The following is a 19,329-nucleotide window of genomic DNA, read 5'->3' as shown; positions in this document are numbered from 1 at the left end:
TGTGTGTAGTGACCCTATCTGGAAGTCACAGGCCCTGCCGTTGGGAGCTCACTCAGGGCGCCTAGGAGTAGAGTTTGGAAATGATCCTTGCAGGGTGGCTGAGGGAGGCGCCATGCTGCTTTGGAGCAGGAACTGGGTTTTGGAGTCAGATCGAAATTCAGATACCAGTTCAAACGGTGTGACCAGGAAGAAATCACTTTAACCTCTTTGGCCCTCAGTTTCCCTATTTGTAAAATGGGGGGACAGCGCGCCAACCTAATACTGTTGTGAGGAATGGTGACGTGCTTCTGTAAACAGTACGCACGACACGTTTACTCTGCAGTGCCCGGCGTGTAGTAAGTGCTCACTGAGTACTGCCCCAGTGTCCCTTGTCCCGGTAATTCCAGACAGAGGAAGAAGGATGACAGAGGAGCCATGCTTCTCTGGGGGGAAGAGAGAGGTTGAGATGCCTCAGGGAAGGTTTTCAGCGAATGTGGCACCGAAGCTGGGTTTTGGAGGATGAAGAGGAGTGTTCCCGGGGAGATGTAAATGATCCAAACAGCAAACTCTCTGTCAGTAATACTCGCTGTCATTTCTGTGACTACCAACTCACTTTGCCCTTCCCAAGCGATTACCAGTCACCATCCCCTTGTCAAATTGGGGTCCTGCCGCAGAGTGTGGCTATTGTTGGGTCTGAGGAGTATTGAGGGTCCTAAGTATGGTAGAATAGGCCATTCTGTGGATGGTACCCCCTGGAGATACAGCACAGCAGCTCCAGCGATAGCCTCCAGGCTCCAAACAAAATGCAACCCCCAGCCCCCAAGGACCTTGGGGGAAGATAGAGTTTAAAAGACAAACAAAAATGTTGCAAAATGCCCAAGTGTCCTAGGCATTGTGCATAGATTTCTTTTTTTTTTTGTAAGTTTTAAAATTTATTTTGAGGGGCGCCTGGGTGGCTCAGTCGGTTAAGTGTCCGACTTCAGCTCAGGTCACGATCTCGCGGTCCGTGAGTTCGAGCCCCGCGTCAGGCTCTGGGCTGATGGTTCAGAGCCTGGAGCCTGTTTCCGATTCTGTGTCTCCCTCTCTCTCTGCCCCTCCCCCGTTCATGCTCTGTCTCTCTCTGTCCCAAAAATAAATAAAAAACGTTGCAAAAGGGGCGCCTGGGTGGCTCAGTCGTTTGAGCGTCCGACTTCAGCTCAGGTCACGATCTCACGGTTCGTGAGTTTGAGCCCCGCGTCGGGCTCTGGGCTGACGGCTCGGAGCCTGGAGCCTGCTTCCGATTCTGTGTTCATGCTCTGTCTCTCTCTGTCTCAAAAATAAATAAACATTAAAAAAAAATTAAAAAAAAATTTATTTTGAGAGACAGAGACTGTGAGCGGGGAGGGGCAGAGAGAGAGGGAGAGAGAGAATTCCAATCAGGCTCCAAACTGTCAGCACAGAGCCTAATGTGGGGCTCGAACCCATGAAATTATGAGATCAAGACCGGAGCCAAAACCAAGAGTCGGACCCTTAACCCACTGAGCCACCCAGGTGCCCCATAGATTTTTTAAAAAGGTTTTGGAAATTCCCAAAGGCCCAAAGTTAGGGGATCTATATTAAGAACAATTGTAAAACCTGAAATATTTCACCATAGCCTTTTAATCCGTTGTTCTATGTGATTTGCTTTAATAATTGAAAAGCAGAAAGAGTAAAATATCAAGTTCAAAGTCTTAAAACGAATGCATGGTCGGGCACGGAGGGTGAAGGGCTGTTTTCAGGCAACAGCCTGCATGCGTCCCAGTGGCCTGGTGGGAGAGGCAGGACAGGGGGCCGGGTCCAGGTCCAGGAAGTCCACGTGGACAGGCCAAGCCCCGGGGATCTGCCTCCCAGCCAGGAGCGCCTTCTGCTCCCTGCTCTCATGTTGTGAGGTCACGTCCAAAGCGATGACCAATCACAAAGAGTAGCTGTCATCCAGTGTCTCTTCCACAGCCGGGGGCTCATGGCCTCACCAGCATTCCCTCAGTTCGTCCTTGCCACACCTTTTTCCAATCTGCTGCGTTTTATAGGCGAGGAAACTGAGATTCAAAGGGGTAAAGGGAGCTGCCCCGGATGGCATAACCAGGGAGCGATGGACTCAAGAGTTGGAACCCAGAACCACAGGACTCCAAAGCCCAGCCTTGACCATGGCTCCTATACTGTATATATATATACTATACTCCTATACTATATATATATATACACACACATATATACATGTATACATGTATATACGTATACGTGTATACGTATACGTATACGTATGTATACATGTATATATACATGTATATATGTGTGTATGTATATATATATGTGTATGTGTGTGTATACACACACACACACACACACACACACACACACACATACACACACTATTGCAAGTATTGAGCTAAGAACACACCTCAGTATTCCTGTCTTTCTTTCCTCAAGGGTGCCGGGTACCTGGGGGGTGCCTGCTTCTTTGTGGACAGAAGGACAGATGGAGAGAAAGGCCCTGCAATTCAGGGGGAGGCCCAGGCGTTGGGAGACTCCCAGGGGCCACAGCCAGTCCAATTCCCAAGTGTTTCATGGGCGTCTACTGTGTGCCAGGCTCTGTGGGGACAGAGACAGGTGAGATCCAGGTTGTGCCGATGGGCTGCTCACCTGACCACAAGGCGCTGGGGTCAGATATGTGCAAGAAGCCGTTACAAGGCAGGTGGCGATGAGGCTGCTGGATGTTTGCGAGGACGAGCACGCCATCCACCAGTAGACTGCCTGGGGGTGGGCACTAGTCCCCTGGAGGACGCCCCTCCTCCGCTGCCCCAAACCTCTTCTCAAAAAACATGCTGTCTGCTCCAACGTCAGGAGGGCAAGAGGGCAGCATCAGGAGAACTAACTGACATTAAGAGCTGACTGTGGCAGTGTCGGCAGCTGTGGCGTGCTAGGCTTTGTTTCAGTGGAGCTAGGGGTCTCCCAGGAAGGCGTGTGGGGGCGCCTCCTCACCTCCCCTCGAGCAGCCTGAGGGGGCCTCGTGTCTGCCCTCTGTCCCCTTCCACAGGCTCTGAGTTCTTGGGAACAGCTAAGATCTGTTCTTAGCTGAATACTTTCATACTCAATACTGTGCCTGGAGAGACACAGAACTCAAGCCACATGGCTCAGGGTATCCCTTCCGGGTGTGTGGGCGGGGCTCCTTCCAGGGGTTGTAGGCGGGGATTCCTCCAAGGTGTGGGCCGGGCTCCCCTCCAGGATGTGGGCGGGTCTCCCCTCCAGGGGCGTAGGCTGGGCTTCCCTCCAGGAGTATCTGCTGGGCTCCTTTCCAGGGAGTGTGGGCGGGGCTCCCTTCCAGGAGTGTGGGCGGGGCTTCTTTCCAGGGCCTGTGGGCGGGGCTCCCTTCCAGGTGTGTGGGTGGGGCTCCTTCGTGGGTGTGGTGAGTTCAGGGAGCCAATGGTGCTGGTGAAGCACCCCAGGACTAGTAGCAGTGGGGGTGGTCAGCACCCCTAGGACCAGGACAAGGGGAGGAAATTGTGCCACAGGAACTAGGGAACTGGAGAGCCCAAGACTCAAAAGAGGGGCCGCTTACCAGGATCTGTGCTTGGAACAGCTGGAGATGAGCCCCAAAACAGGAAAGGAAGAGGAGAAACACCCCAGATTTTCTCCACACTCCCTGGTCTCCTGAGCGTGCCTCTCTTTAGCCAAACCCAAGGAACAGGAGAGGCCAGGACCAGCACTGGTAGGCATCAGCCCCCAGGGCACAGAGCAGGGAGAGAGGAGGGAATGGGTGAGTGGGGGCAGTAAAGACACCAGCACAGTCCCTGTCCCCTGTGCATCCGCACCATGATCTGCACCCATCCTCTTCTGGGCAAGCCCTGGGACTTGGGGTGAAGACCCAGCCCTCTGCCCCTCCAGACCTCATAATCCATAAAGGGCATCTGGCACACAAGGATGGATAATCAGTGACAGGAGGGGGCTCCGTTCACAGTCAAGTGGAGACAGAAATAGAGGCCAGCACTTCCAGAACTGGCCTGGAAGGACTCCGTGGGAGAGGCTTAACCCTTTGGGGGAGGGAGAAGGAGGCAGCCCATGTTACAGCCATGGAGGAGAGCAAATGGCCCCCACTGCTGACCGAGCTGACCTCTGCCGGGGGCTGTAAGAGATAGCATCGTGCAAGCCAGCTGTCTGTCTGCATTTTTCTCCAGAGTCAATGGAGGATTTCTTGCTCACGGCCAATTCCTTTTGGTTAATAATTCATTGGAAACATGCCTTTTCTCTCAGGAAACAAAAGCATTTCATGTCACTGTAAAACCATTAAAAGGAAAAACCAGTGATAAACCTGGCTCTTTTTTTAACTCTCACAGCCTGGAGTCCCTAGGGGAGGATTTCTGAGAGATCTTTGTGAATGGCCCAACACAGCCTTTGGGAGTCACATTGCTGGGAGGATGGTTCTAGAATCAGCTGGGGTAGGAAGGTGGTTCTGGAGATGCCAGCTTGGCTTGGCATCTGGGGTGCAGGCTGCAGGGTCCACAGGCCTCTGCAGGGATGGGAGGAGACAGGAGCAGGTGCAGAAGCAGCACCCCGAGGTGCCCCCACTGGGCGCGACCTTGGGGGGAAGTGGGAGGTCTAATCAGCACTTCCTACACATAGACTTAGTGAATCAGACTTCGTCCTGTGACTCAACAGACGCACCTGAGGTCCCAACTCTGTGCTGGGTGAAATGGTGCTCGAGAGTGGGGTCTCCCAGGCGAGGAGCCCGAGGAGGGGCATCTCACCCAGACCTGGGGCCCTGAGAGGTTTCTTGGAAGGGGGGAGGGGGACTGGTGTTAACCAGACCAAGATGCTGAGAAGGGGAGTTGCTCACGGTGAGACCAGCACATGCAGTGCCCTCCAGGTCCCCTGCCAGTGACCCCAAACTCTGTGGGTCCCCAGCGTGGGAGCCCACACAGCTTGCATTTCGGTGGCCTCACTGCCGTGAGCTGGCTGTGAGCAGCTTCTTTATTCATAGCTGCAGGATGATTGAGCCCCAGACCCCTTGGGTGGTCTGTACACTTGTGCCCCCCCCCAGGCCTCCTCCCCACCACCCCGCCCTGGGCCTGGCATGCACATGACATCAGACAGCCTGGGGTTGTTAAAAGAACCTGGGATGGGGAGTCCAGACCTCTGAGCCCCATTCCCAGCCTCAGCACAGCTCAGTGAGGCCGCTGTCTTCCCTGGGCCTGCCTCCCTTACCTGTAAAATGAGGGTCCTCTAAGTCTCTGTCCAGCTCCTGAGCCTTTGTTTCCATCCCTAGATGACAAAGAGGATTGCCCCGAGGGCATTCCACGTCTCAGAGGTATGAATGCTGATGGAAATGCTTGCCAAGGGCTAGGCCAGGCGGCAGGGCCGTGCGTGCTTGGCACAGGGGCTCCCGTCGTGGGGTGGGTGCTTCAGGCACAGTCCCTGCCCTCAATGCACACACCTCCTCCTGTGGGGAGGAGAGGGTATTGATCAGACCACCCTGGGAAGGACCACGTATTACAATCAGAGAAGAGTATCTGAAGGGAAGAGAGGAGTATGTGAGGGAAGAGAGGAGTATCTGAAGGGACTACCAAGGGGCGCCCGGGTGGCTCAGTCGGTTAAGCATGAGACTTCGGCTCAGGTCATGATCTCACGGCTCGTGAGCTTGAGCCCCACGTCTGACTCTGTGCTGACAGCCCGGAGCCTGGAGCCTGCTTTGGAGTCTGTGTCTCCGTCTCTCTCTCTCTGCTCTCCCCTGCTCACGCTCAGTCTCTCTCTCTCAAAAGTAAAAATTAAAATAATAATGATGATAATAAATGAAGGGACTACAAAGTGAAATAATGCTGTAAGGAGAAATAACAGAAGAAGCTGTCGGCCCAGGGTGGGGTAGGAACCTCAAACGAGCAGTGATCAGTGAGAGTCATCTAGACAAAGCTCCAGGGCACAACGTGCCCACTGCCCAGGTAGGAGGGCCAGGCCTCAGACCCCGGCCAGGCCAGGGCGAGGGAGGTCACAGGCCTGTGGACTCTTAAGAGTGACGCCACCCTCCTAGAGTGGCATTTGCAGCTTCTCTGGCAGCCACACCCTTCCTGCAGGGAACACCGTGTGTGGCAGATAGATGACGCCCACCCTGTCCAAGCCCCTCGCCTGGAGCCACCCCCGTACCCCAGGCACACGCAGAGCACCTTTCCTCCTGGGGCCATCCGTGGCGCGGGTCCTTCACCTTCCGCCGCCGATTTGCCATTAAGCCGCTAGACAGCCGTTTCCTTCTAATTTACAAGGTATTGGCTGAAAGACCGATCAAGGGACTGCAGAACAGTTTGGCTCATCCTGCAGACCATTAATCGCAGACAACTAGGGCACACACTGCTCGCTGGGAGTGAGCTCAGGCGCACGTGGGCCGGAGTGAGCCTGAGCACACATGTTATTGTGGGACTCTGGTGCTCCTCGGCTTGGTCCACAAATATTGACTGAGTACCTACTATGTGTTGAGGACTCGACTAGGCTCCAGGGATGTAGAGGTCTACACCATGAGTCCAAGCCCCCTCACCAGTGGAGGAAATGGATTGAATACACACACACACCTACAACTTAATACCTGAGGTGCTTTTAATGAGTGCTGTGAAGGAGGGGAGAAGCCTGAGAGTAATGAAGAGAGAGGGAAGGGGGTGGGAGACGGGTTGCTCCCCTAGCTCCGAGTCAGGAGCACTGTGCCCGCTTCCCGATGGGGCTTTATGGTTAGGAAGTACCGTTAGGAGGGCGCCTGGGTGGCTCAGTTGGTTAAGCATCCGACTTCGGCTCAGGTTCGTGGGCTCGACACCCATGTCGGGCTCTGTGCTGACAGCTCGGAGCCTGGAGCCTGCTTTGATTCTGTGTCTCTCTCTGTCTCTGCCCCTCCTCTGCTCGCGCTCCGTCTCTGTCTCTATCTCTCAAAAATGAATAAACATTAAAAAAAAAAAAAAGAAAGTAAAACTAGGGCTTTGTACATCCACTACCACCTTTTAATTTTTATTTTTATCAAGGTAATGCGTGCACAAAGCTTAAAATATCAAATGTGGGGAGCACCTGGGTGGTTCAGTTGGTAAAGCATCCGACTTCGACTTAGGTCATGATCTCACAGTTTGTGAGTTCAAGCCCTGCGTCGGGCTCTGTGCTGGCAGCTCGCAGCCTGGAGCCTGCTTTGATTCTGTGTCTCCCTCTCTCTCTGCCCCTCCCCTGCTCATGCTGTCTGTCTGTCTCTCTCTCTCTCAAAAGTGAATGAGCATTAAAAAAAAATTTTTTTTAATGTCAAATGTGCCACAAGTCTGTTAAGAAAAACAGCAGTCCCTGACTGCCCCCCCGTTTTCTCCCCCAAGTCACATTCTTGAGAGGCAACCATTTCTGGGTGTCAGCTCTTCTTCTGGTATTTTCTCTCCATATTCTTCTTCTTCCTCCTCCTCTTCTTCTTCTTCTTCTTCTTCTTCTGTTTGTTTATTGAGAGGAAGAGAGAGCAGGGGAGGGGCAGAGAGAGAGAATCCCAAGCAGGCTCCACCCTGTAGGGCAGAGCCCTATGTGGGGCTCAACCCCATGAACCATGAGGTCATGACCTGAGCCAAAATCAAGAGTCAGATGCTTAACTGGCTGAGCCACCCAGGCGCTGCTGTCCCCATATTCTAAGTGATAGTATATACCACTGTGAGAATTCTTGTTCAGTTTCACACACTATCTGTTGACTTTCCAGTCTGGAAGATGCAAGTCTCAGCCTCCTAACACAGCACCCACAGACGTACAAAACACTGCCCCTCTCCCTGTCCCCTGCCTACAGGTGTCTCCCAGGGGGGCGATCAGTGACAAGTGTCTGCCTTAGCACGATACACGTATTGTCTGCCGCTGACTCATTTCTTGTACTCTGATGTGTTTGCTGCCTTGGAGTGAGAGCGCCTCCTGTCAGTGTGGGCTAATACATCAGGTGATCTGTCCCTCAGTTCCATGTTCGCCTGGAGGCTCTGTCCTTTCCAGGAGGATGGTAACTCCCTGGGAACTTGGCTACACTCAGTTCTCTCCCTCTCGCATCCTCCGTTTCTCTCTCCAGCCTGATGCCACGGTGGAATTTTTTCAGGACCTTTCCTGAATCATAGACTCCACAGCAAATCAGCCAGTGAAATTAATTTTCTTTTTAACATTGACATTCTCTTTGGAGCTCGGGGGGGCTGCCGAGAAGGGTTGGTTCTTACGGAACGTGTGGCAAGCAGAGCAGGCCTGGAGGCCTGGGGCTGTGGCCTGCCACCGAGGGGTGGGAATGAGTTTCCTGTGGTGTCTGAGCCAGAGTGAGCCTCCAAGGTCGGGAGGAAACTGAGGCCTGGCTGGGGAAGAGAGCCGCTCAGGTCGCAGACGTTTCTAGCCCCTCCTCTCTGACGGCTGAGCCCCTCCTGCTCCTCACTCAGGCCCCGGCTCTAAAACCACCTCCTCTGACCAGCATCCTGGCCTGGCCTAGACCCTTCTTTCCTGCCCAAGCCCCGGAGTTGTAGCTCTCCTTGATTCATGTTTCTGCTTTCTGCTCTAGGTAGGTTAACGGTGGTGTCTTCTTTTAAATGTTTTGTTTCTTTTAATTTTGAGAGAGAAAGAGTGTGAGCAGGGCAGGGGCAGAGAGAGAGAGGGAGTCACAGAATCCAAAGAGGCTCCAGGCTCTGAGCTGTCAGCATGGAGCCCGACGCGGGGCTCAAACTCACAGAGAGATCATGACTTGAGCCGAAGTCAGACCCTTAACCGACTGAGCCACCCAGGCGCCCCATAATGTTGGTGTTTACACGTGCATGTGCCCCCGCGTGTGTGAGGGGCTGTGTGCACACACATGCCCACCCTTGCACACGCATCAGAGGTGGAAAGCGGTCACGTCTTCCTCATCCCTGTCCCCAGTGCACCTGGCACGTAGTAACTATTCCATGACTTTCTACGGCTTGAATGGAGGCTTGTTTACATAGACTTGCCAGATTCTACCTTTCAAATGAGCAAACTCTATTTAGAATTTCAGTAAACTCAGTTCTGTTTTGTTTTTTTCTCTCTCTCTGGGTAAGTGGAGGAGGATCTGCTTTATTTTTTATTTTATTTAATTTTTTTTTTTAATTTTTTTTTTTTTCAACTTTTTTTTGTAATTTACTTTTGGGACAGAGAGAGACAGAGCATGAACGGGGGAGGGGCAGAGAGAGAGGGAGACACAGAATCGGAAACAGGCTCCAGGCTCCGAGCCATCAGCCCAGAGCCTGACGCGGGGCTCGAACTCACAGACCGCGAGATCGTGACCTGGCTGAAGTCGGACGCTTAACCGACTACGCCACCCAGGTGCCCCAGGATCTGCTTTAGAGTACATAACACGCGCCCGATTTTAAGTGCCAGGCCCCTCCCCTTCACCAGTTTGGGTGACCCTCTGCCAGCTGTGCTCCCCTTCCTCTGACCCTCGTGTCTTGAGCCCCTCGCTGTACTCAAGCTGGAGTACATGTGCGGTGATTCAGCAGCCCCCTCCCCACGTCCAGGGTGGCCCAGCCTCCCCCCCCCCACCCCTCACTGGGCATAACACTCTCAGAGGAGCCCCCTCCCCTTCCTCCCCAGCACACACACCACCAGCCCAGCCCTCTCCCCCTGGCTTCTGCCGACCTGCAGAATCAAGGGCAGGGCTGGGCAGGAGGAAGACAAGATAGGTGGGGCCCAGGGACTGGGGACGGGAGTGGGACGTCTTTTTTTTTTTTTTTTTAATGTTTGTTTATTTTTGAGAGAGACAGAGACAGAATGCGAGTGGGTTAGGGGCAGAGAGAGAGGGAGACACAGAAGCAGAAGCAGGCTCCAGGCTCCGAGCTGTCAGCGCAGAGCCCGACGTGGGGCTGAACTCACCAGCTGTGAGATCATGACCTGAGCCGAAGTCGGATGCTCAACTGACTGAGCCACCCGGGCGCCCCAGGAGTGGGACGTCTTCATCCGGCCTCATCTCGCATGAACTTCTGGGAGCGAGATATTCACCTTGAGTGCACTTTGGATTCCTGGGGTCTCGAGACTGGGGCTACCTCGTGCGCCAAAACCTCTTGGGCCATGTAGGGCCCAGTGCCAATGATTGGGCACTTGAGACCCAGCCATTCCCGTCTGTCACTTCTCCCTGCTGCCCCCGTATGTTCTTATAGCAACACCACCCCCAGGGGCCAAATCCAGCCTCTCCAGCTGGGAATCAAGAGCAGCACGTCTGGCTATACCATGAGTCAAGTCAAAGCCAGTGCGCTCCGAGGAGGCACCGCCTTTGGCCGAGTGCTGAGCATGGGATACGTGACCTTTGCTGCTCCGAGACTATCTGACCTCCTTCGGGACCTCGGCTGGATTCAGGGAGCTGGTGCTTGTGCTTTGTTGCAGGCCCGAGACTCAGTCCTCTCACTCCGGGGCCACTGCCATCCTCCAGGTGGTCCAGGGCTCGCTGTTCCCCACTGGTGGGGTCAACACACAGGCTTTTCTGAGTCCCCTATGCCGCAGTATCTCATTATTATCACCTCCACAACCCTTCCTCCAAAAGGATTGGGCCCAGAAAGGGTGGAGGCAATATGTGTCCCCACCTGCCTTGGGCTGAGACGTTTATTTGGGCTCATTTCTTACCATCCCCCCCCCCCACGCCCCCAGAAGGGACCCACCTGCTGTGGTGGGTGATGAAATCCTGTCCTGGCGGGAGGAGGTGGGCAGCAGGGATGAGCTGCTTTTTGTAGCGGGGACCACATAGCGCTACAGGCCAGTCATTGACAGAAAGGCAGGCAGATTGTGGGCGCTCTCGGTGCCAGTGGGTAGGTCCCTGCTTCTCAGGGGCCCTTTTGTCACCAGGAAGCTGTATCCCTCTCTGAACTCATCTCTCTAGACATGCTCGTTGGAGGTCGCGAGGCAGGGTGAGGGTATAGACCGGGATCCCTGGCGTAAGGAGTCCTCCAGTGGCTCCCCACGGCATGCAGAATGAGATCCAGATGCCTCACCCTGCTGGCTGGGTCCCAGGGGTGAGCCGAAGCCTGGGAGACTCACAGACGCCAGCCTTCGACTTGCTCAGCCGGAGGTGGCTGAACAAGGAAGCCCTAGGGAGATGGTCAAACAGCGGGGCCAGCTGGAGCGTGAGGGTGCCGATGGGCTGCGTCCCTGACTCCCCTTCACCCAGGTGGTGGGGAAAAGTGTGCTGGGCTGGAAAGGAGGCCGCTGCTTCTCCTGGTCGACGACTCCCTTGGTGGCTCGGAAGGGCTCTTTTCGGCTTCTTCACCCAGGTTTGGAGAAGTCTGCAGGCCACAAAGGCATCTCATCGTGGAAGGGGGTGTGTGTTTGTGAAGGGGTATGTATGGACGTGCGTGTGTGTGTGTGTGTGTGTGTACGTGTATGGGTGTGGTGTGTGTGTATATGGGTGGGGTGGGCTGTGTTTGCATATGGGTGTGTTTGTGTGTGTGTGTTTCGGGGGCGATGCCTTCGGAAGAAGGGAGTCTGAAACTGCTACGCTTGACTGAGAGCAGTCCCTTCCCCTTCCGCGGGGTGCGTGAGACCAGAAGCGAGCCAGGCAGCCCTCCCTTCTTAGGGTGGGACCTGTCATAACATTGTCAGCAGGGTCCAAGAGGGGCAGCTGGGTCCCGGCCTTTCCTGTCCTGGCCCTTCCCGCCCGGCCCGGCGTGCGGGCGGAGGCGGCTCCTGCGGAGGCCATGGCTCGTGGCCTGAGCCCCCCGGAACTGTCAGCACAGCGCCCCGTGTAAGGAACGAGGAGTGCCTGCTGTTTGCCGGGATGGGGGCGAGGGGGGAAGGAGTCTCGGGGTGGAGAGCCCACCCTCCGACAGGCAGGAATCCCGGACATGGCCAAGGAAATCTCACCTCCCTTTCTCTTGGTTTTAGGAACCAGGCCTTGTAGGGAGTCGTCTGTGGCCATCTCTTCCCACACCAGGGTGCACATGCCTTACTTTGGTTTAGCGGGACCAGCCCTGGCTGGCTCACAGCGCTGCAGAGCCATGCTGGGTCCCGGCGAGCCTCTCTGGCCTTTCCTGAGCCCCACGGGCATCCATTAGGTAGGAAGTCTGTGCAGACTGGAGAGCGCTGGCCGTTGCCGGCCAACAGGACAGCTCCCCGCTGACACCTTTCCAACAGCAGTGCTGAGAGCTAACAAACACTTATGGAGCACTTGCTGTATGTCAGATGCTCATCTAAGTGCTTGACCTGCATTAACGTATCTAATCCTCCCAACAAGCCTATGAAATGGACACCATTATTGTGCCCCTTTTATAGACCAGGAAACTGAGGCACAGAGAGGTTAAGTGGCTTGCCCGAAGTCACATGGCTGGAAGTGGTGGGGCCTGGGTTCACTGAGGCATGACATCTCAGCACTCGGGCAGCGTCACCCTGTAGTGCCCTTTAGTGGAAGGATGGTGGGGGGAGGGGGGAGGTAGAGCCATCTCCTGTTGTAGGTAAAACTCCAGATTCCACTGGGCTCCTGTGACTCCCAGACAGGCTTTGGGAGGGGGCTGGGGCAGCAGTCCAGGGAGTAGAGCGGTTGGGGGCTTAGCTCTAGTAGAGGAGGGGAGCAGATCGAGCCCACTTCTCAGGAGAACCTTTGGGACACTAACCCCTCCCCTTGCCATGCCCAGGCTCCTGGAATGTTCCTGTAGGGGCGCTGGGCCAGCCACCGGGTGCTACTTTGCTGGGTGGAGCCCCTATCCAGACGCCCTTTGTCCTGGGACAAAGCTGGTCTTTGGTGGGAAGCTGGCTGGGGCCATTGAGAAGGCCCTGGGGCTGTCTCCTGGCCTTGTCCTCAGTGTCCCTCTGGCCAGGCTTACTTCCTGCCAGGCCCTCTGGGCCAACATTTCCCTCCAAGGCCCCAGGAACGCAAAGGGGTGTCCTGGCCAGCAGCCTGGCTTTAAGAAATGTCACCTCTTCTCTTGGCAGAAGTCCTGCAGATTTCCTACCCTCACCCTGAAAAGGTGGGAACTCTGTGCCGTCCATGCTTTGCCCATTTCCATGGGAGTTCCAGACGCATCTCTCCATTATCCACTCCTGAAGTCTCTTCATTCAGCCTCATCTCCCCTGACCTGGACCCATTCCAGTTGATTTTTCAGACTAGCCCAAGATTGAATATTTATTAGGGAGAAAAGCCGTGAAGCAGTGTGGGTTTGGGCTCAGAGATTTTTGCCTGTTAATATTTTCTGGAATCCCGATCCTGATGTCCCTCTCCCCCGTCCTCATATATTGATGATGAATGTAGGAATCTCACTTAACTCCATCGGTGGCCTCATGGCGAGAGCAACACAGGATCTCACTGTAAGAAAATATACCCTCCACCCGAGTTTCCGGGCCATGCACGCCCAGAGTCAGAAATGACGCCCGCCCAGCAGAGTCAGAGCCACTTGAAGCCCCTGGGAAGGAGTGGGCACAGGGGAGACATGAAGGAGACTGAGGGAGAAAAGGCCCAGGGGCAGAGGTTGGCTCAGAAACCATACTTCCACAAGCCCATCACAAACAAGGACACTCGTCTGACCCCTACACACCTGGGGGTTCCAGAAAGTGTCTGTAGCATCTAAATTAAGCGGGGCTCTTGGGACATGCTGGGTTAAAGCAAAATGAGACAGGCTTCTTGGAGGACTCTTGAGAACTTTTGGAACTCTCCAGGAGGAGGGAGGTGGGAGGCCTTTCCAAGCTGATGGGACCATAGAGCCTGTTTGCGGAGATAATGCCCTGCTGGGAATGCTGATTTAAGGGAAAGATGTCTGGACCAGGATATGGTGGAAGGAGATGGCGGTCCAGGCCGCAGCACCAACCAGCTGGGAGCCCATGGGCAAGTCCCAGCTATCCCTAAGCCTCAGTTTCCCCACGTAATGGATCTCTTAACCCCAGGCCTAGCTTCTTCAGGGGACCATTGTGAGAGGGGCCAGAAACATCTGTAGCTGAGAGTGCTTTGTCCAAAGCATAATGCGCCACGGGAGGAAGTGCTGGTTTGCATCTCACACTTCTAGAAGCCACCGTGGCTGAGCCTGACACCCAGAGTCCGTGAACTTGGGTTTCTCTCTGTGGTTTGTGAGCTAGTTTCTGCAGCAAGAAAAAAAGGGAAGGGAAGTTACTAGATTTGATCTCAGGGTGTTGTCTCTGAGCGGGCCTAATAATCCCACCCATGAAACTACCAATAACCACCTTGGAGACCCTGCCTCCCCTAAACTAATTCACCTCAGACTTTATTCCATAGGCAGCAGACTAGGCTCCAAGTACCAGTCCTCAGGCTGGGTTCCTAGAGGCTCCGGGGACGTTGGAGAAGGCAGAAGCAATCAATCACCAGGTTTTCAGAGATGGCCTTAGACATTCAACAGAGACAATACACAGCAAAGGCCAGGTCAGGCTCAGCCCCAGCGTTCCTGGGGACAGAGGTGACTGAGCTACGGCCCCACGGGCCTCAGATTCACCCGAGACAGCAGTATTGTGATATGGGACTGGGCTCCACAGCATGTGTGGCCTAGATCCAGAGGCTGTCGCCAGGGGCCTGGAGCCCTCCTGAACCAGCCAGGAGAGGAGGTCAGATTGGAGCCAGGCCAGAAAGTAGTGCTGCGAATTCAGAACCTCTGCGAGTGAGCAAGAGCCTTCTCAAAGCCTCCCACCCAGCCTTCCTGAGCCTTGTATGTATGGGAGAAATGGCTCTTGGGGTCAAATAGCCTCTGGAATGGTCTTCAAGTGGCCTGACATTAAGTGCTTGAGAACCACTAGTATGCACTTAGTTTGGACACTCGCCATTACATCACCGCTGCCATTGACACAACCATAACCATCAGCATCACCACCGCCATTACCATAACCGCCGCCGTTGACACAACCATAACCACCACCACCATCACTTCCACCGCCAACTCCACCACCATTTCCACCCCCATTACTCTTCCCACCGCCCCAAGCCACCATGGCCACCACCAGGCGTCACCATCACCGCCATCCTCTGTCACCTTTTCCATGTACCTCTGACCGCACAGAGGCAAGGCTGCAAAATCCAACCTCTGGCGCCTCAACTCTGCACCCCCAGGTATTCCTCTTCACAACCGCTTGCTCATAATCAGAGATCAACCAAGGCCTGACTGTACGTCTTACACAGGTTCTCCGCTCTTATTTGTCCCAAACAGTCCCAATTCATTATTAACAGCTGTTGTCCCCGCTTCATGATTAACAGCTCTCCTCTCTCACTCTCAATTGTGTCCTGGTGTGTACGGCACACTGTGCGGTCCCCCTCATTAAGACCACCTCCAGCTCCTGATTGGCCCCCACAAGGACCAGCGGCCCAAGGATACTAACCCAGAACAGAGTCTGGTGGCCTGTCTGGAAGGACAGGATGCACCTACCCCTGCCATTGGTCATTAACGGGTGTCCCTGCCTCCCCTCCCAGGAAACCACTGAGAAAAGAGGAGAATGGCACCAGTGTTGCTGAGTATCCCATGACCTCCTCGCAGAGCAACAAAGGGGTGGACGTGAACAGCGCTGTGGTGTGAGTCTGCAGACCCCGGACTCGCCGGCCAGAGGGGCACGTTGGTGGCATTAGTGGACACGGGAAAGCAGGAGGACACGAGCTGACTCTGGGCTTGTCCAGGATTTCCCAGGGAGAAACCATCCCGTTCCCAGCCTGCCCCTGGTCAGCTCTCGGGCCAGCTCACCTGCGTGCAGCAGCCGGGGCCACACCGCCACACCCACTCTTCACGTCTCTTCTCCATCTTGGACTTGATTTACTGTCTCCCAACTGCGCTCTGACAAAGGCAGGGAGTCTGTCTGTCTCCTGGGGTAGGGGGGCATCCTACCTTAGCCAAGAGAAAGGTGATCCAGGAATCACTTGCCTGCCAGAAAACCTCTCCTCCTCCCCAGGAAGACTGCTCTCCATTCACCATGCGTCCCAGCAGAAGCCATCAGCACAGCCATGAGATGTCCCCTTCCAAAGGTGCTTCCCACACATGTCTATCACCCCATCGGCGACTTGTCTTTAGTCTTCAGGGCCTGCCTCCTTTCTTCCTGTTCCCACACCCGCCGCGCCTGGCTCTTGACTTCTGACCCCTGCCACGGTGGGCTGTGAGCCCAGCCTGTAAGGTCCCCTCCTGACTGAGCAGAGGGGCTCTTTTACACCCAGAGCTAGTGTCTGACCTTCCAGAGGCAAAACAAGTCACTGAACGCCACGCCAAGGACCCGGGAAGGACAGAGCCCCCTCTACCCACTCGCAGACTCATTTCCACCCCTGATCCTCGCAGGAACTGATGCCTCCATGTGAGCCACACTCTGCCTTCATCCGGAGAGGCCACCACTCATGCCAAGCCCAGCACTTTGGGTTAGGCTGACCCAGCCTGGCGCTGGGTCTCCCCGATGACCCCCTAAGGCCCTTCCCAGGTACTCAGACCCTCTCCGGAGAGTCCCCAGCCTCTCTTCATCCGGAAGGAGGTGGTGTTCTCCCAGCGGCCCCCTTCGAATGTCTTGTGTTCTAAAAATGCTGAACCGTCCAGAGGGGTTGGTGGATGAAGGGAAGGAAGGGGAGGGAGGGAGGGAGGGAGAGGACCCTCCGGGCCTGGTGATCTTGGTCCCCCGGCCTGTTTCCCAGGTGGCCACCCGACCTGTGGGCACATCACTAGGCCCGTGGGGACAGAGGCCTGTGGTCTGGCATCGCCCGGATTGGGAGAACACTCCTGACCCCGTGGTTCCCTCACCTCCCATACACTTGCTCAGAAGGAAGTGGACACATTTAACGGTTCCGCTCTCTCTGTGTAGGAACTGAGCTAGGTGGACTCCGTCCACTTTCCAGACCACCAGTGTGGTTCTCTGAAGGGTATTTGGGCCACAGTGAGACTTTGCCATCCAGGTAAGCCTGACAAGACAGCAAACAAATCCCCGTTTGGGCTGAACCTTGGAAATCCACCTTGGGTTGGGAATCCCTTTGCCCATGGAGCTGTGTTCCATTGTGTTTCGGAGAGCAGAGGGGAGAAGGTGAGTTTGCTGTGACCCTCACCCGGGTCCTCCCCGCAGGTCAGCAGGAACAGGCTGAGGACAGGCCCAGGCCCATACCCTCCCAGAAAGGGCTCTGTTCTTCCTTTGGGTTTTCCTTCTGTGTGAGGGCCTGTGTTTGGTTTGGATTTGCGTTCTGCTTTCCCTGCCTACCTTGGCATGGCACGGTGCCACCAGTGGCCTTTGTCACTGCCTCGAGCTGTTGACAAAGGGCCAGGGGATGTGGGTCTGCAGCAAGGCTCTTTCCCTTACTGCCTGTAGCCTGCCATCGAGTCCCCTGCGTGTTCCCTGAACAGACACTCGGGCGGGACCCCAGCTCTATGCACACGGCACCTTGGGCTCAGAAGTAATGGGAAGAGACCTTCGGTCAGAGGGGAAGGCCCTGACTAAGGGGTCATGACGTGATGGGCATCCAGCCTGGGGAGACCTCAAGGGAGGCAGGGCACAGCCCAGCTTTGCACAACCCCACAACTCCCACCTTCCCTCACCCTGGCTGAAACCTAGGAGGTTTTACAGTTGGCCTAACCCTCCAGCCGCAGGCAGGGTTTCCCAACTGTGCACCCTTGGCATCCACCTTGCTCTAGGGACACGGCCAGCGCTCCACGAAAAGCTAACATTTGCGCATAAATTCCCCCCACATCGGGTTTGTAAAGTCTCCTCTCTCGGCTAGTGCAAACCAAGAGAAGAACCCAGTTTTTAAAAACGAAGTCACACGAGAATTCAACCCCACAAACCTAGAACTGGCCATTTGGATACCGTTCTGTGTGCCGCAAGGAGGCCTCACTGGATTTTTCGCTTAAGTGACAAGAAGCATCTGTAAAACCACACCAACCTGGTCTTTGAAATCGGAACTTTTGTTTAAGGAACGTATCTGCAGCCCCTAAACGCAGACCAATCTTCAGGCTAGCCCAGACTTTGAGGTCGAGAAATGCACATTTCTTGTCTGCATTTTCTCAAATGGATATTTTTTAACTGTCTCCTAGTTGAGCCCGACTTAGAATGGCATATAGGATCTCCCAGAGTTTTTAGGTGTTATTTAGGAGCTTCTAAAGCAAGTTTTGGAAGAAAGACTAATAGCTATAAAAATATAGACATATATATTATATATAGTTATATATATATTTAAAGAGATATCTATATCTATATAAAATTACTGTACTCTCTGAATCTGTACACAGTCTGACTTAAACAGCCCAGGTAGTATGGGATATCTAATGCATGAATGTAAATATCCTGAGATCTGCCTTCCTCGCAATGTGCCATGTGCATACGGGGAGAGGGCTCTTGTCTCTCATTCTGTCTCAACGGACAAATGTACAAGTGGTGCCGTCTTGTCCACCAGCGAGCCACTAATGTGGATTTTGTGCTGAGACCACGCAGGGAGCAGGACCGGCAGCACTGGGGGGGCAGACTGGATGCTACTTATGAGGAAGAAAGTACCATGCCTTTTTTATTTTCAATAAAAATACACTTATACAGATGATTATCAGCTGTCTTTTGTGGCAGGGGCCTGGTCCTGGGCAGTGGGGGGCATGGGAAGGAGAGAGTGGGCTGAGTGTGGAGTGTGACCCTTCTTTGAGGGCCCGGGGGGGGGGGGGGGACCTGCTTCATTTCCATATGGTTTCATCATAATACCCAAGACTGGCATTGATGGAGACTCTAAGGTCCCAACCTTGTCTCTCCTCCCCCGCACTCAGCCATCTTGATCCTTGACTCAGCTGAGAAGACCAACCCTCCCAGTTTGCCTGAGACTGGGAGGTTTCCCTAAAACATGGCACTTGCAGAAAAGTGCCTGGGTGGCTCAGTCGGTGAAGTGTCCCACTTCAGCTCAGGTCATGATCTCACGGTTCATGGGTTTGAGCCGTGCCATTGGGTTCTGTGCTGACAGCTCAGAGCCTGGAGCCTGCTTCAGATTCTGTGTCTCCCTCTCTCTCCCCTCCCCCATTTGTGCACGCTCTCTCTCTCTCTCTCTGTCAAAAATAAATTTTAAAAAAGTTTAAAAATTTAAAAAGAAAAAAAACCAGAAGTAACTAGGAATTTTCTGTGTTGCTCCTTCCATCCCCACCCTACACCTCCTAATTTAAAAACACGTCCTCCCTTCCAGACTCTGACACAGGGATAACAACATTCCAAACAGGGATTCCTAGAAGGGCAATGCCCTGCTGCAAAGAGAGGGGCGCTCTGATGGCGACCTTACAGGCTGGCAGATATTCTGCTCACGTGGGCTCACGGCTTGGAAGTGAGCCCAGCCCAGGGAAGTACAGTCCCTGCCCAGGAACACGGAAGGGTCCAAAGGGTATGAGGTCGTTCTGAAGCTGCCCTCAAAGAGCAGGGCGGAGGAAGATCTGGTGCCTGGGCACTTGTTCTGTGGAGTTCCAGGTGATGCTAGCTTCAGTG

The 19,329-nt window shown here is 54.5% G+C and overlaps 1 protein-coding gene across 5 annotated transcripts in view; it reads left to right on the top strand.

Moving 5' to 3' along the window:
• The window catches only part of PRIMA1 (proline rich membrane anchor 1), a 63,714-nt gene extending 45,328 nt beyond the window's left edge, over positions 1-18,386 (top strand). For 2 of the 5 annotated variants that reach the window (XM_058740154.1, XM_058740152.1), the window contains exon 5: positions 15,341-18,381. In XM_058740154.1, the coding sequence (XP_058596137.1) occupies positions 15,341-15,443 (103 nt within the window). In that variant the 3' untranslated portion in view covers positions 15,444-18,381. Of the gene's footprint in view, positions 1-11,826; positions 11,997-14,161 lie in introns of all 5 variants that reach the window. The other 3 variants (XR_009264738.1, XR_009264739.1, XM_058740153.1) reach the window with 3 other exon arrangements.
• Positions 18,387-19,329: the final 943 nt, after the last annotated feature.

The sequence above is a fragment of the Neofelis nebulosa genome, chromosome 7, assembly GCF_028018385.1.
Source record: "Neofelis nebulosa isolate mNeoNeb1 chromosome 7, mNeoNeb1.pri, whole genome shotgun sequence".
In the NCBI taxonomy this organism is placed as follows: Eukaryota; Metazoa; Chordata; class Mammalia; order Carnivora; family Felidae; genus Neofelis; species Neofelis nebulosa.
This window is presented reverse-complemented; position numbering and strand designations above follow the sequence as displayed.